This window comes from Tiliqua scincoides, chromosome 1, assembly GCF_035046505.1.
Source record: "Tiliqua scincoides isolate rTilSci1 chromosome 1, rTilSci1.hap2, whole genome shotgun sequence".
Lineage (NCBI taxonomy): Eukaryota > Metazoa > Chordata > Lepidosauria > Squamata > Scincidae > Tiliqua > Tiliqua scincoides.
The window spans coordinates 283,280,687-283,298,447 of record NC_089821.1 but is presented as its reverse complement, the minus strand read 5'-3'; the positions used below and the strand labels follow the sequence as shown (position 1 = coordinate 283,298,447).

Here is a 17,761-nt window from a genome sequence, read left to right as displayed (position 1 = left end):
GAATTGAGCAAGTAGGTTATGTGAGTTTTTCCTATTAAGACAGCCTAGAAAGACAGCTCACTTTCAGGTTAAAGTGAGCTCTCAAACTGCTCTTTTAATAGGTTTGACTTACAGATTATTTTGCCTTGCAGATTTCTGCCAGATTCCCTGTCTAAATGGCGGGCGCTGTGTGGGCAGGGATGAATGTTGGTGCCCCTCTAATTCTACAGGGAAGTTTTGCCACCTACCAGCTCAAAAACTGGAACGAAAACAAGTAGGAAGATCTCCAAATAGCCTGGCAAGCAACGCAATGAAGCATTCCATGTACACACTTCCTTTGTCCAACCAACTCAGTAAGAACTGGTCTAATTGCTTATCATAGGCGACTAATTTATCTTGCTCATATCTGGGCCTTCCTTTCCTCTTGTCATGCATGACAAAATACTTACCAGGTTATAAGTGCACTAGAAGAAGGCTGAATCTTTTGAGCTTAACCATTCATGATCTTACATTACTGTCCAACAGTGTTCTCCAAGATTGATACACATACAATTATTAGTTAAAGCAGGGGAGTCCAAACTTTTTGGCAGGAGGGCCACATCATCTCTCTGACACTGTGTTGGCAGCCGGGAAAAAAAGAATTAATTTACATTTCAAATTTGAATAAATTTATATAAATGAATATATTTGATATGGAACTTATTTGAATGAATGAAAGTCTTGCAATAGCTCAAGGCCTATAAAAGGCCTTGCCCAAAGCAAAGCCAGCCTTTCCTTTGCTGCTGCTGCTGCATCACAGATCTGAAACAGCAAGCAGTTGAGGGAGCCCTCCTCCCACAGCTCACGCAAGAGGTTGAAAAGTTGGCCGTCATGCTGAGAGCAGCTGCATCAGGCCAGCACATGCTCCAGCAAGTCTCAGGAGGGCCAGAGGCTCATTGGAGACTAGGGGCTCCCTGAAGGCTGGATTGGGAGTCCTCGAGGGTCGCAAGTGGCCCCAGGGCCAGGGTTTGGGCGCCCCTGAAGTGACCACCTGGGCTTAAGATGAGGACACTGATTTTTGCTGCTGTGCTTATTCCTACTTTGTGTTCTAGTTATGTCTTGAGATGGTCAAGATAAAAGGAAAGAAATCAACCTACTAGATGCTTGTAATTTACAAATAAATTTAAAAAACAAAACCATAAATACATATTTGACACACTACTTTCATCTAGTTTCTAGTCTAGAACATGGGTGTCAAACTTGTTTGATACCGAGGGCCAAATAGCATTCATGATGCCTGCTGAGGGCCGGAAGTGATGGCATTCGGCAGGAACTAATGTCATTAAATGGGCCATAATAAAAAATAAGCACGTTTTCTCACTTAGGAACTCATTAACTGCAAACAACAGAAGAGAAAATACACAAATCTTGATCATATTTCAAGATATGAGAGAGCCCAATTTTCATGTGGGCGGCCCTTTCAGCAGTAACACCATAGCACTGCTCAGCAGATGAGAGCCTAGGGGCCAGATAAAATTTGTGGGCTGCATCTGGCCCCCGGGCCTTATGTTTGACACCTCTGGTCTAGAACCTAGTCTAATAAGTAATATAGGCCGTACTCTAAATATAGCTCAGATAGAAGCTGATGACGCTGATGGATGCCGCTAATCTTCTTGTCCAGATTCTAATACTTGCAGATTATTTTGTTTTCTCTGGGCAACATGCCAAGCCAGACATCATTCTATTTGTTTCTATAGGCCCTTGTGGGCTTTAAGTGGTTCGTTATCGAGGATGCTAAAATTGTCTAGGTGTATCTTCCTTTCTACTTATGAAAACTGCATGCTGGTTTCTATCTTCTTGCAGATCAAGGAGCAAACTCATGTTTCTGCTTGTAAACTTTAAACTTTCTTACAGTTTCAGTAAACCCATCCCTTGTGAATGTACATATCGATCACCCTCCAGAAGCTACAGTACAGATCCATCAGGTGGCCAGAGTAAAAAGTGACTCTGAACAATCTGAAGAGAACAGTGTTGAAACTGTGTTGATACCTCACCTTCCCACAGGCTCCCAGTACAATAATGCCAACAGCACCAGCAACAGCATTGTTGCAGGCAGCAACCAGCAGCAGAGGCCCCAGGGCCTCCTAGGAAGATGTTTCCTAGAGAAAGTACATGGAAAGGTAAAACCCATTCTGTTTTATTGTATTTTATGTGCACATTTGTGGTGTTGTTCACTTACTGTCAAGACTTGCACTGTATGGATACACTGTAGATGAAGTGTAAGTGTGAAGTGTCAATGTGTGCTTGTGTGTGTATCCTGCATTACAACTGCAGGATGTATGTGGAGATTAGTGTGTGGGGCTGTAACTTAGGGCAAAGTCAAATAACCATTCTGAAATGTTAAATTACATGTGTGTAAAAATATTTTCATTTTTCCTCACCCAAATGCACAGCAAAGCAATCTTGTGAGTGATGAACACTCACCAAGAACTTGATTTTGGGCCCAATCCTGTCCAACTTTCCAGTGCCAATGCAGCCACAATTCAGCCCTGAGGTAAACCTCGAGGAAGCCTCCGTGTTGGCCCTACTACTACAGGACGCAATAGCTGCATCAGTGCTGGAAAGTTGGGTAGGATTTGGCCCTTTGTTTTTTAAATCATGTAATGATGTTTGATCATACCACCAATCAACAGATTTTTGGAAGCTTTGCAGTGGTGCAGTCTATCAGGGTTGGAGTGTGTGCTGAAATAACATATGAACCACCTAACCTCAAATGGTTGTGTAAATGGTTCTCAAAAGTCTAGGAAAAGTTTAAAAAATGAAGTTCTGCTATTTATCATAGCACATGGCAGCTTCAAGCAGTCCTGGTCTGGAGATGTCATAACATGGACAGGAGTGTGGAAAGTGTCTATGTTGAAATACCCTTCCACAAAATGCAGGAAGCAATTGTTTAGCAGACTGTAGTATACCACCTAGATTGAAAGAGGATCAGTGCAGCCTGAAATAATTTATACCTGTTCAAAAAGTGCCTTTGATTTATTTAATTTGGGGTAGTGCATGCTGTCCTAGTGGGATATGCAGCTATTACCATGACCATGGAACTTTTTCTTCCAATTTTATTTTGCTTCGCATACATCTTTTCTGGGTCTGGGTCTAAAGAGAGTCATTTTTATTGCTACTCTATGTAATTTTAGTTGGAAATGAATAAAATATAGGAAAATTTTGTTCACTCATTAAATGAATGCCTAAGTTTTGTGGAACATTCATTTCCCCTGCAGCATTTATGGTAAAAAAAGCTCACATGACTGAAGCTCTCTAGCCCTTACCTTCCATTTTTCTCCCCTGACCTTTGTTGTATATATGGAGTACGCAGGAGTTCAATGTAGTATTTGTGTATTTTTTACTACAGTATTTAATACAGTGCTTTTTTGACACTGGTTTTGTTCTGATTTTGCCATTTAGGTTCTTATTTTTTTCTTTCCTTCTCCCCCCCCCCCTTTCTGGAGAGTCATAGCTGGGTCCTGCTCAATCTGGTGGATAAACCCTTTGGCATTCACACTTAGAGCAGTTAATTCTGACTTTAGTTAGGGTCCGTTGTGTCCCAGTCTCCCACATTTACATTCTTAGCTGAACAATTCTAGGTGGATTAATTCTGACAATAAGGGATTTGGTCTGAAACATTTCACCTATGATAATAGGAAGGACAAGCAATGGAGCCACACTTCACGGGTGACTTTTCTTCTCACTGATTAGAAGGGCACATTTAGGTCTTTTGCAGTCTACAGGTTATCTGAGAAAAAGCTGGGGGCAGTGGGGAGAAAGTCTTTGTTTTGGCTTTGCTCAGTCAGAGCAGGGTTTGCAGCTGAGCAGATTGGTTGATGACTAGAAGCCCAGGCAGAGAGCATGTGTCTCTTCTGTTTCAGACTGAAGTCAGTGTACTGGAATGTGAGCACTGGGCACATGACCATTTTGGGGACAAATGAGTGTCTGATTTGGCCCATGGACTGCAATAGCTCAGCTCTAATGGGGAAGACTGTAATCCAGAGGGGTTGTTGGAATGGAAGGAGAGACTCGTTAAGTGAATGAAAATGTCTCATCACAAATGTCCCCATAAGATCTGGAACTATGTACCCATCTCACTAGCTGATACATGTGAATTTGGGAGCAAGCATTGCTTGAATCCAAAGCTCTGCTCTGTGATATCATCTCTAGGTCAGGTACCCTACTCAAACCTAGCAGTGATACTCTGCCAAATATTAATACCTAAGCTTTATGATGGCCACAGTCACAAGCAAGCTCTATTTTTCCTGTCTGCAAGACTCTGACCCTATGGGAAGCTTTGCTGCGTGTGATCAGTGACTCAGCCTAAAGCAGGCACATCTGTGTTTGGTCAAGTCCCACTCATCCATAGTCATGCCTGTACTTCTTCCTCTCCCCAGTGTCTTGGCTGCTCTAACACTGATCAAGAATATGCTGTCCCTGAAAAGAACAAATGGACACAAGGGTTTGACATCATCACAGAATCATAGAATAACAGAGTTGGAAGAGACCTTGGAGGTCATCTAGCCCTATAGACAATTATAATTTTCCTTGAGTGCTAGAGGTACAGACTCCTGATACTGTCTCTTTCCTTTCCTTTCCAGTGTGCTGACCCATTGCCTGGTCTTGCCAAGTATGAGGATTGCTGTGGCAGTGTAGGGGCCTTTTGGGGGGTCAGCAGGTGCATCCCATGTCCAGTGAAACCAGGTAAGTGTGCTATTCAAGGGAAAAGCCTCTGCTGTTCTTGACTTATGAAACGGTATGTGGGACTGAACATAGATGAGGGTTTGATGAAGATGATCTATTTAGAATAGGAAAGCAACATCTTCATTTGGGCACAAGGCATCACTACCCATTTTAGGGACATTATTTCCTCTTTAATATGAATGTCTTAACTGAGTGGCTGTGCAAAGGAGAAAAAAATGTGTAATATAGTATTTTCAATTATGCTTACTTAGCCATAGTGTTGGCTCAGGTGCCAGCAGGAATTGTTGGTTGCTGGCTCAGAGCCTTGCAGCCTCCCTGCAAGCTACCTCTGTAAAACCCCAGGCAGTCTGATGTTTGTTCCATCTAGAAGACATTAAGCAAGAGAAAACTGGAAAACAGCGCCTTTAGGAGGTGCAGCTGCAGATTGGCTGGTAAGGTTGCATACTCAGCCTTATAGAGTTATGGGCCTGCTTTAGATGATGGCTTGGCAGAGATTCTGGAAATAACACTACATCAAACAATTGGCAGGATTGAATCTGAGTCCACTCCAGGGGCACAGAAATCCAGCTCTGGATTTCCTTTTCCTAGTACCCAAAGGCACGGATGCTGCGCAACTGAAGAAGATAGTTCAGTTGTTTTGAACGGGAGCATGGCACTTCTGTGATCTTACTCTTTGGAGTGCACTGGGAAGACATCCAGTGAAGTGAAAGGGAGCAGTATTCCACATTTCTCAGGCCAGCTACTCTTTGAATGCGAACACGTATTTTTCCATCTCTAGTTCACATTGCTGTGTTTATGAAGTGATAACTATAGATGTCACCTAATAACTTCTACTTCTATTGATTGATTGGCACTAAATAGTGTGTTTTAATTTACAACATACACCATTCATAATTTTTAACAACATTCATCTATTTTCCCACTCCTGTCAGTGCTCTCCAATAGTATGGAGTGGAGGGTGGGAGTGTGGGTTCACTATGCAATAGTGAGAATTCTGTCCAGGTTTAATGGGGTGAATGCTTGTAAATATTATACATGAGTAGAAATCTGGCTGCAAGGATGCTGATTCCTGGGGTGACCATAGCATTTGCTTGCACATGCAGGCTTTGTGAACAGAAGGGAGGGAGGTGAAGCACTTTGGCCATGCCTGTGGAAAAAAAAGGAGGGCCCCCAGATGCTGAAAAACTTTGTTTTATTAGTAACAGCAGGTGGTTGAGATTTTATCTTTTTGGAGTTTCTTGTTAATAAAAACAAGTTTTTTCTCCCAACACTTTGGGGTCCCCCTTTTTCCTGCAAGCAGATGGTTGCAGGATGCCATGATGAAAGTGAAGACGGCTTTACCGAGGAAGCTGTCTTACACTCTCAGTATTTTCAACATTGATTGGCAGTAATTCTCCAAGCTTTCTTGGCCTTAACTGGAGATGCCAGATATTGTACAAAGAGACCTTCTGCATGCAAAGCAGGTGCTCTTTCACTGAGCTACAGCCCCTCCTCTGATTGGCTTGCTCTGGAGTCTTTTCCACAGCCTCCCCAACACAGGAAGCAGTGCATACCCCATTGGCACAGCAGAACCTGCACTAGAAAATTGGATAGGATTGGGCCCTAAGGCTGCAATCCTATAATACTTTCCTGAAAGTGAGTCTCATTGAATTCAATGAGACTTACTTCTGAGTAGACATACCTAGGATTGTACTGTCATTATATTTATACAGAAGTAAATCCTGTTCAGTTCAATGGTCTTGCCAAAGTCTCCTTATTTGTTATGGTTTAAGTGACTCCTGCTTCTCTTATATTATTGAAATTGGTTGTTGATTAATTGTTTTCAGAAATGGTTTCCTCCCTGCCACCAGTATCCAACCTTTAATTACTCTCAAGTTTCACTATTTCCTTCTAGTGAGTTCATAGGATTGTCAAGACCTGTCCACATAACACTTGAGGCTGCAGTGACATCTGTCAGCTTAGCTGTCTTTCTGCCATGCTGCCATGGCCTGAGCCAGTCACATAGCTACTGACTATAGTTTATCACTATTATTGCATGATAAACTGAATATGGGCTGGCTTTAACACTGCATCACAATATCTTGAGTGGTTGCAATTGAATTGAGAAAAGATGACCCATATTTTCAGTCTTTAGCAGCCACATGATGAGTTCAGGCTATAATACATTAGCTGAACATCATGGGTAGTATGAATAAGTCTTCATTTTGCTGGTTTTTTTGTTTCCCAGTAAGCCAGGCCTGCTTTCATTGCAGGCCCTAAAAGGAATGTCATTGCATACCCTGTTCTCAGACCCATTCATTATTCATGTCTGTGAATGTACACACACATGCATTCTGCCAACTGCTGCTGTGAATCTCATAAGTTCTAAACACTTGATGTCCCCTGAATGGGATCTTATGCTGAATTGGCTCTTTAGTGCCCAGTGGCATTGCTAGGGCGGTGCTGGGGGTGCAGATTGCACCTGGTGACACACTGGGATGGTGGTCACAATTACTGGCCAAAATTGTGAAAATCTTGGTAATTTTGAAAAAAAAACCATAATGTTACATATCATTCAATGGGTAATTTAATGCAGAATGCAATAAAACAAACCACACTGAAATATCTGTATTCTATCAAACATTATGGCCAAATAACCAGAAAAGGAAAACGGAACTGTCTTCTGTAATAAAAAGTGAATTTCTTAACTCAAAACTGAACAATAAGACTGATTATTCCAAGAGCCAATGAGGTGTTGTTATGACATAGCAGGGAACCAATAAGGTATTAGTATGAGTCAGCTCTCATTTCCGTGTATTAGAGCTAATACAAGGACTCTTATTCAGTTGTGTGTCATCAAGTTTTTTTTTTTGGGGGGGGGGGGGGTTACTGATTTGTTGGATGACCTGTACTGTTATATATGAAAAATAAACAAATACAATTAATGGGGGTGACACCAACCATAGTAATGCCACAGCATTTAGGCTTTGCATATGATATTGTAATTTATTCTGTGTGATCTGGTAAGGTAGGAGATCCATCATCCATCATGCGGGTGGCACAATGAGCTCTCGCACCAGGTGATGCAAACCCTAATATTTGTGCCAGATGGGAATTATAGGGGAGTTTCACACAAGTGAAGTATAATGTAGCACTAGAGTTTAGAAAACTAATGCTTGTTGGGTGTAGATCAGGTTAGTCAACAGAGAGGTAAATGTGCCCAAACATAGAGGATGTTTTTCCTAAAAACTTGAATGATTGTGGACGCAATCCTAACCCCTTACGTCAGCACTGACATAAGGGTAATGCAGCTCTGAGGTAAGGGAACAAACATTCCCTTACTTTGAGGAGGCCTCCGTGAGTAACATCCAACTGCAGGATGCAGCACATGTCCCATTGGCACAGCTATGCCAGTGCTGGAAAGCACTGACATAAGGGGTTAGGATTGTTCCCTAAGAGTCTACATTTCTTGGCAGATGCCATTGCAATTAAAACTACATTTGTAGTATATATATGTCTGTAGACCAGTGGTTCCCAACCTTCACTTAAAGGTATGGCAGCTCATGAGTGCTTGCAAGGCCAGGTAAGGGGTGGTGGTGATTTGGCAGTGATGGCAGCAATGGCACGTCCGGGTTTGCACCACCACAACTAAGTAAAAAAAGGGAGGTTGGACTTGCCCATGTTTTGCAGTGGTGAGATCCCAGATTTGCAGCATCTCCAACCGCTGCCACAGATGGATATGCCCAAACCCCCCATTTTTCTTAGTTGTCAGTGTGAATCCGGAAATGTCGTCACTGCTGAGTTGCCACTCCTCCTAAGGCAGAAAACTGTTTCCTGCTGCCCTGTCATTGCTGACTTCCAGGTCAACTGAGCTCTGAAATGCATAGAGCTTGGTTGAGAGGTACACAGCTACACAGTTGCGCACCTCAGAGGGAACACTGTGGTCAGGTGCTATAAATTAAATGCAATGCCACTAATCAGGATGAGCTTCACCATAATGGAGCGCATACATTTGGGCATAGCAGAGCTCTACATTCAAAATCCCGACCACAAATATATTGTTAATATATCAAGATATTCCATGCTATGATGGAATATCCAACCTGAAAACCCTTTCTCTTCTTTGAAATTGTATACAAACTTCTAAATCAAACCTCCATGATTAAAAATTTGTTAGGGCTATCAATAGTGGCAAAAAGCAGTTTGGAAGCTGGATGGAAACCATCCATGCCAGGAGTCAGGGGAAAAAACTTTAGATTTCTAATCCAGTTGGACACTAATATATGCCACAGCCTTCCCAGTGTGGTGCCATCGTTAGACTTGGTAGACCTGGTTTCAAATCCCCATGCAGTCATGAAACAAACTGACTGGATTTGGATCATTCACTACCCCTAAGTCTAATGTCTACTTCCAGTGTTGTGAGGAAAAACATGAGTGGTCAAGGGAAACCACCTGAGCTCCTTGTAGGAAGGGTGGGATATAAATGTAATAAATAAATCAGTTCCCTTTCCTGCTGCCTTACCCCATTTTTCCAGTTTTTCGGTTTTATGAAGGATAAAGTTAATCCTTAATTGTGCACCTTCACCCAATGTGGTGTTAGCTTTAGAAGTAAACAAGGGGGGGTGGGGATTAAATCGGGGCAGGAGGGGTTCAATAATTTGCCCCATCTTGATTTTGTCCAGATGATGCCTGCCTTGCCTAATTTTAATAATTAAAAAAACTCTCCCATTTAAAGTTTTTTAAATTTAAAAATAAAATGCATGGGGATCCACAACTGAGATCAAAACTGCAAAAAAACTACCCAAGATCCCCTCCCCTGCTGTGGTTTTGCAGGCTCCTCCCTCACTTGCTGTTTAGTTCTAAATCTAAGAACCGATTGGGTGAAGTTGTGTGGTTTAGAACACACCAAACTTTACTGTAAGAAGCAGAGCCTCAAACAGCTTATAAATATCTTTCTACATTAACTTTTCAAAGTTTTTGCATTTGTCTTAGAGAGAGAAAAGTGTGTGTGTGTGTGTGTGTGTGTGTGTGTTGGAAAACTGGAAGCAATAGAGGTGAGTTTGGTGCATTCCTGAAATGGTCCTCCCACACAGCCAGATTAAGCCAGAGCATTGAGTAATGCTGAATGATGTTCACACCATTTTCTATGTTAGTATGGAACACATTGTGAAAACCAAATTCTTACCCATCCTCACTGGGATAATGATAAAGATGACTCAGAGAAAACACTGCAAACAGTTTGTGAAGGAATTTCTCCAATAAATTAGCTTAGCAGTACTCCAGAGGTTGCTCAACTTCTATTGCATATGCCATATGCTGTGGGGTAATTTTGAGTGGGAGGGTTGATTCCATAAAAATGAAATTCATGTTGTGCTTTTCATTAAGAGTGTATTTATTTGAGTCTTTTCATCCAGTGAAATTTCATGATGATTTAGGAACGAGTCACACACTCTCTGAAGTGATCCCCACAGATTTGGAAGCCTTTAAAAGGGCCAATGAATTGTCACACTGAATGTGTCAACTTTCCATTAGCTACCAGCCTCTTCGCTAGAGGAGTGCAACTGGAAGCACTGCTCTGATTGTTCCACAGTGCATACAAGCATTACCAAGCAGTTTTAATTACTTAAATAGATTCAGTGGGGTAACATGAATAGAAATTTATCCCAAATACCAAAGCTGTTGGAGGCCCCCCCCCCCGAACTCTTGAATCCGTGTGATCGGAACTCTATATACAGTACCATTATAGAATCATGTTGTGGGAGGGCCCAAAAGAACATCAGTTCCAAAACTCTCCCCCAAATTTCCACACAATTACCCTTTTCAAAGGCCATGGGCATCCAAGTGATTGTAGGCCTGCTGTGAATTTAAAGCTGCAGCTTATTAAGAAAGAATGCAGCTCACTTGGGCTCAGCAGTCTTCACTCTAGGTGTTCAGCTGGATGGCTAATAGTTTGCTCCTGTCATTGTTTTGATCCAAATTGCACTCCCGGCATGCTGTTTTAAAAATGGGGAAAAAATCCTTTGTTTTCAATGAAAGTTTCTTATGTTTTTTTCCCATTTAAAAACTGTAGCCTAAGTGTTCTAAGTGGTGTTCTCTCCCAAACACCAAAGTCACCAGTCTTGTATAAAAAACTCCCACCTTTTGAAATGCAATTGTATACTCAGATGTAAATCCCACTAATTCCAGTAGGATGTACTGTCTAGTGTCTAAAAATTGCATCTAGGATTATAGCCTTACTTACAACTTAGCAGGACCGGGCTGCCAGCAAGAGCACTGTGACAGAGGAACACCTGGCAAGGCTACCTTCTCCATTCCCATTATAGGGATAGACATTTATGAAGTATAAACTTAGACAAGCTAAGAAGTATAAAAGACAAACAGGACCTCATCTGAAAATGCCCTTATCACTACACCTCTTCAGAAACAATTCTGTTAATCTGTATTATACTAAACCAGGCTAGATGTTAAAATGCCATGTACCTCAGGGGCCAATATTTAATACTTGGTCAAAGCAGTAGCCTATTCCTTGTTCTCCAGTGGGCCATGAATTGATTATCAATACAATGGTTCATCTTACTGCTTTCTTACCCACTGCTGCACATTCTCATTGAGCAGCTTGATTACCATTTATTGTCTACTCTATGTGGTCTACTCTATGTGGAACCCCTGCTAATTGGGTAAGAGGCACTTTTTCAAGTGGGTGCTCCTTTTTTTAGCAGGGGGAGAGTAACTGGCCCACCTCACCCCAGCACTGTCTGTTCTAGTGGCTGTCTGCTGGTATTCATTTGCATCTTTTTAGATTGTGAGCCCTTTTGGGACTGGGAGCCATTTAGTTATTTGATTTTTCTCTGTAAACCGCTTTGTGAACTTTTAGTTGAAAAGCGGTATATAAATACTGTTAATAATAATAATAATAATAATAATAATTATTATTATTATTATTATTATTATTATTATTATTCTCCAAGGAATAGTATCTTTCCCTCTTGTTGGAACCTGCCTTCATTCTCTAAGGACATTCTCCTGTTCCTCGTACAAGCAATTTAACTGTTTGCTGAGTATGATCGCTGGCTCAGCTCCATCTCCTTGCTTTCAGTAGTGGCTCACAACACCCATAGCAGCCCCCCTGGTCCCTCTAAAGAGATTCTGTGTGACTGCTAAACTTATTTCTACATAGTTAGTTCAATGCACAGCTCGTGAAGTCAGCTGTGGTGTTTGTAGTTACTCATCATTCATACCAGTGATTCTGTTCTGGCTTCTTTTAGCCCTCAGGCCTAACTCATTCATTTGCAGCTGCCTTCACTGATGTAAGGTGCCTGGAGCACTATAGCAGACATGTAGCTTAAGACAATGTTCATCAAAGTGTGCGGCAATACTGTGTATCAAACAAGCATACCAATAAGCTATTCTAACTGAGACATTGGCATCCTGAGGGCTTTTGAGGCTTGTCATATACATACATATGCAGCATCCTTTTCCGATGTCTGTGACAGATCAGGAGAGAGATCTTGGGGTGGTGGTGGACAGGTCGATGAAAGTGTCAACCCAATGTGCGGCAGCAGTGAAAAAGGCCAATTCTATGCTTGGGATCATTAGGAAGGGTATTGAGAACAAAACGGCTAGTATTATAATACTGTTGTACAAATCTATGGTAAGGCCACACCTGGAGTATTGTGTCCAGTTCTGGTAGCCGCATCTCAAAAAAGACATAGTGGAAATGGAAAAGGTGCAAAAGAGAGCGACTAAGATGATTACGGGGCTGGGGCACCTTCCTTATGAGGAAAGGCTACGGCGTTTGGGCCTCTTCAGCCTAGAAAAGAGACGCTTGAGGGGGGACATGATTGAGACATACAAAATTATGCAGGGAATGGACAGAGTGGATAGGGAGATGCTCTTTACACTCTCACATAATACCAGAACCAGGGGACATCCACTAAAATTGAGTGTTGGGCGGGTTAGGACAGACAAAAGAAAATATTTCTTTACTCAGCGCATGGTCGGTCTGTGGAACTCCTTGCCACAGGATGTGGTGCTGGCATCTAGCCTAGACGCCTTTAAAAGGGGATTGGACAAGTTCCTGGAGGAAAAATCCATTATGGGGTACAAGCCATGATGTGTATGCGCAACCTCCTGATTTTAGGAATGGGTTAAGTCAGAATGCCAGATGTAGGGGAGGGCACCAGGATGAGGTCTCTTGTTATCTGGTGTGCTCCCTGGGGCATTTGGTGGGCCGCTGTGAGATACAGGAAGCTGGACTAGATGGGCCTATGGCCTGATCCAGTGGGGCTGTTCTTATGTTCTTATGTTCTTATCCTAGAAACTGTCTAGGACAGAATCTTCACACTCAGTTTGGAGGCTGCACATAAATTGTTATTACTTTTCCTTTTCTCAACTGTTTATAGTCTGTGTCATAGGAATCCAACTCTGTTTTTATTCATAGTCTGCCTGGATCTCTCCAGAGACTCTGCGACTGAATATATTTCACTTTGTAATCAAGATAGACGGTCTTATTTTGCCCACCCTGAAAACAGAGAGGTTCATTAGTTAAGACTCTGAGTTCAAACTCAGAAACCAAACAGTGTTAAAGACCTGCAGTGTGGCCCTGCTTAAGTTGCCATTCTTCTTGATGCCTTTGTATTATGTTCTTTAATTCGTCTATTGAGGACTGATTTGTTTCCCCAGTCTCTAACCGATTCATACAGAACTTATAGAAGGTCCCTAGTTTGATTTCACAGCTTTTAACGCAGTTGCTCCTGCAATGCAAAATAAGAGGATAAAAACATGATATTATTACTAGAAAATTCAGGATCATTATATGAAATAATCAAAACGTTGGTTTTGATGGGTTTTTTTAATTAAAAAAGTAAACAAAACCAATCAAAATGGAGGATTTTGTCACTGATTGTAACTAAGAAAGACCTTGTTGAAAGTTCTTCTAGGAGGCAGTTGGACTGTAGAGACAGTAGTAAAAAGGGACAATTATTATATTTAACAATTAAAAGCAGTGCTGAGAATGGATCTTGTGGTAGGACAATAATAAGATTGTTGGCAATGGTCAGCAGTTTGCTTTATCTGTTATATTCTCATGATGAAAAATGTTGCTTTCTGTAACCTAATGATATGATATATGGAATCTTCATGGCAGTTTTTGAGCCAGGATGACAGAAGCTGTCCTATGAATTATCTTCTTTCTACAGATTCTTTTCTCATACTTCAGAAAATATTTTCATAATAGCCTACGTATTTTAATAACTGAGAAGACATGCATCTCAGCTTTGAGGCTTTAAGGCTTAAGAGTCTTTCTCTAGGTTCCAACATCCCAATAAAATGTCAAATCTTTCCCATTCTCTTTGTGTGAGGCAGCCCTAGCCTGGGATTGCTGTTTGCTTGCAGACATAACTGAGACTTAAAATGGCACTGAACCGACACTGGGGATGGGGAAATGGGTTACTGTCCAGGCAGTGTAGGTGGAGTCCTTGTCTCTGGCCACCTGCAGAGAAGTCACTCTTAAAAACAAAGCCTACTGTTTGCAAATCTGGCAATAAAGCAAGGCTCAAAGGTTACATCATTTTAACCCTTAGCCAAGTCCTTGGGCAAGCCTGATATCCCAAGAAAGGATCTCTCAGCTGCCTGTTAGTCTAAGCCACATTTCCTTTTTCTGGAGAGAATTATAAACAGACACACACAGAGTGAGAAGCCATAATCCCTTCTGGCTGCCTCTATAGACCCAGTCACTGGCTGTGCTTAGTCAGAGGATCTGATCTGTTCTCTTCAAATGACTTCAAGTTCTCCTTCTATATTCACATTCAGATTAACTGGATGTGCAGGACTCCAGAGCCACAGTATCAGACAATTTAGAATGGAGGAAATGATAAGGTCAGCTGCAGTGCTGCAGACTTACAGTTTTCATGGCTCCGTTGTTTCCAGATCATGGCTGGTAATTGGTGGCATCAAATTTGTGGAAGGAAATACTTTAGTACAAGCTTGAATGCTGTATCTAGATTGTGGGTGGCGAAATCTAGGGTAACTGTGGCAGAAAGGCAGAGCCAGTAGGAATTTATTGCACTTCTGGGCAAGAACAGGAAAGCCTGCAGGCATGACTGTGGCATTGGGCCTCTCTAGTACTGGACTACTGCCTACTGCCTTGATTTAGTCAGTAGACAAAAGGTCTCCAGTAGGTGGGTCAGGCCCCAGGAGTGGGTCGGAATGAGTCATGGCAGTGTCGCTACTGCCAGTTTATTTTTAGACTCAGGTCTGCAACGTTTGAACAGTAGCCAAAGCTAGGAGTCCTAGATGAGGTCAACCCAACCAGAGGCTTTGGCTTTGGAAGGGGTGTTTTGGCCAGGCTCCCCAATCTGCAACAGGTCCTTGCTGTAATTATCCACACTGCTCCCACTGCCCTTCCTTGCCCCCACCACCTTTCAAAAGTCAATGTATGCTGTTGCTATACCTCTCCTCCCAATTGGCCTGGAAGGAGAGCAGAAAAACACAGTAGTAATGAATACCTACTTATTTTATTTAGTTAAAAAATTTCTATCCCACCTTTCCCTTGACAAAGGCAAATGCCCAGGGCAGCTTACAAAATTGTTATAAACATTAAAATATAAAAACACATAAACAGAGAAACATAAATGTACAAGCGTACAATACATTAAAAACATAAAACATGCGATCAGGGGCCTGCAGAACCAGTTTAACAGTGTCACTGGGAGTAAAACAATTTAACAGCATCTGCGGTAAAGCAAAATGAGCAGCCCATAGTGTCTAATATGCTGCATAGGAGGCCCAATGTAACACAATTGGTCACTGTTTGGGCAGGGAAAGGAAACCATGGCAACAGGGTTGTCAGGATTTCCTGGGGCCTGAGGTGATGTGCTAAATGCTGCCCCCCCCCCCACACACACAACTGTTGATGCACCAGCCTCAACTCCTCCTACTCCCTGGATTGGAAAGGCAGTGTGGAGGAGAGGAGAGTGTTGGGTTTGAGTATCCCTTTTCTAATGCAGGGAATGGGAGGAGGAGGAGCAATGGAGGCAAGTGAGCAGGTGGGGTGGATGCTCCCCTCAATTTGCTGCCTAAGGCGACTGCCACAGTAAGTCTAGTGCATGAGCCAGACATGCATGGCGTTATAGTTGCTGTTTTGCCCATCCCTCTCACATGCTTGCTCTTGAATATGGGTCCCATGTTGCAGGTTTGGTTTGAGGTGTGTCCCAGCTCTTGACAAGCCGGAAATTACTGTAGCAGAAAAGAGCAAAATCACTCATAGATACAGGGGATGCATGTGTAATATAGTGTGCACTAGAATGGCATAGTCACATACTTGGGGCACAATCCTAACCAGGTCTACTCAGAAGTAAGTCCTATTTTGTTCAATGGGACTTACTCTCAGGAAAGTGTGGTTAGGATTGCAGCCTTAGTTATTGCTTGCCGAAAAGGTTGACCATCACTGGTTTCCTTTCTCCTACAGCTTTAAACCTCTTTCTTCCTATCAAAGAGCGCAGCCTTAAAACAGTACTTCAGATATCACACCTACTTCAGATATCACACCTTAGGATTGATTCATACACCTGTGTATATATGGTGAAAGATAGACAAGTTACTCATTTTGTGGAGACTTTTGCAACTTCAGATAAATATCCAGTGGTGGATATCAGAGCAAGATAGGATGTGGAGTGTGTGAAGAATGCAGAAATAAGGAGAAACATTTATTTTCTTACATTAACACATGTATACCTTACCCTATAATCCAGTGTTTCTCAGACTGTGGGTTGGGATCCGCTAGTGGGTCGCACGCCAATTTCAGATGGGTTCCCCTTTATTTTAGTATTTTATTTTTTAATATATTAGATGATACTGCCATGGTATGTGACTGCATTTGGGGAAATGTTACAGACCTATACTTTTAACAAGCTACTATGTATATTCTTTTTCAATGATAGTAAATGGGACTTACTCCTGGGTAAGTGTGGGTAGGATTGCAGCCTAGGATTGTGAAAAATTTTCCTGCTTGATGATGTCAGATTCTCATTCTAAAAAGTGGGTCCCAGTGCTAAATGTGTGAGAACCACTGCCATAATCCATTTTGGTATATAAGTAAATAAATAAGGGCTCAGTCCTATCCAATCTCCTAGCACTGATACAGCCATGCCAACAGGGTGTACACTGCATCTTAAGGGGGGAGGGTGGTCAAGGAGGCCTCCTCAAGGTAAGAGAATGTTTGCTTCCTTACCTCAGGGCTCATAAGAACAGCCCCACTGGATCAGGCCATAGGCCCATCTAGTCCAGCTTCCTGTATCTCATAGCGGCCCCCCAAATGCCCCAGGGAGCACACTAGATAGCAAGAGACCTGCATCCTGGTGCCCTCCCTTGCATCTGGCATTCTGATACATAGCCCATTTCTAAAATCAGGAGGCTTCACATCATGGCTTGTAACCTGTAATGGATTTTTCCTCCAGAAACTTGTCCAATCCCCTTTTAAAGGCATCCAGGCCAGATGTGGTTGCACATCCAGGCCAGATGTGGCTCCATTGTGGTGGCATTGGCGCTGGAAAGTTGGATAGGATTGGGCCCTAAATTGATTCATATTCAGCTTTCTTTAGTCCATCAGTTAACTGTCTCGTCTTCAGTCATGCAATAGTTCTACATTTCCTTCAGAAATTATTTAGTTCACTCCAAAATGTGCATTGGAGTTTTTTCCTGGAATTTATTGGCTTGCTTATACTCATCTATAAAAAGGTTTTGAAAGGTTTAATTGTGCATGTTGCCAGTCATTTAAAAATCCATAGATCTATTTTAAGCAACTATTTAAAATTCTCTATAGTGAGTCAGGAAACCATGTGTAACCAGGGCTGTGAGAACCTTGTAAAAAACCAAGAGGAAGGTAATAAATGAGCCCTGGGCTCTTACTCCAGCACCTAATCAGGAGCCTGTGTCATTCCTTCCACTTTCATTCCCCTTATCACGTGCCGGGGGGGGGGAGCAATACCATATAAGCAGAAAACTTGTATTGGCAACCTTCAGTCTCGAAAGACAAACTTAGATATTTGAAAAGTGGGGGAATGGCAGTCACAGGTGTGTG

General features: G+C 42.2%; 1 protein-coding gene across 4 annotated transcripts in view; it reads left to right on the top strand.

The window, feature by feature from the left end:
* The window catches only part of LTBP2 (latent transforming growth factor beta binding protein 2), a 157,807-nt gene that overhangs the window by 66,386 nt on the left and 73,660 nt on the right, over positions 1-17,761 (top strand). For all 4 annotated transcript variants that reach the window (XM_066627033.1, XM_066627013.1, XM_066627023.1 and 1 more), the window contains 3 exons: positions 132-332; positions 1,873-2,138; positions 4,602-4,704. In XM_066627033.1, the coding sequence (XP_066483130.1) occupies positions 132-332; positions 1,873-2,138; positions 4,602-4,704 (570 nt within the window). The remainder of the gene's footprint in view (positions 1-131; positions 333-1,872; positions 2,139-4,601; positions 4,705-17,761) is intronic.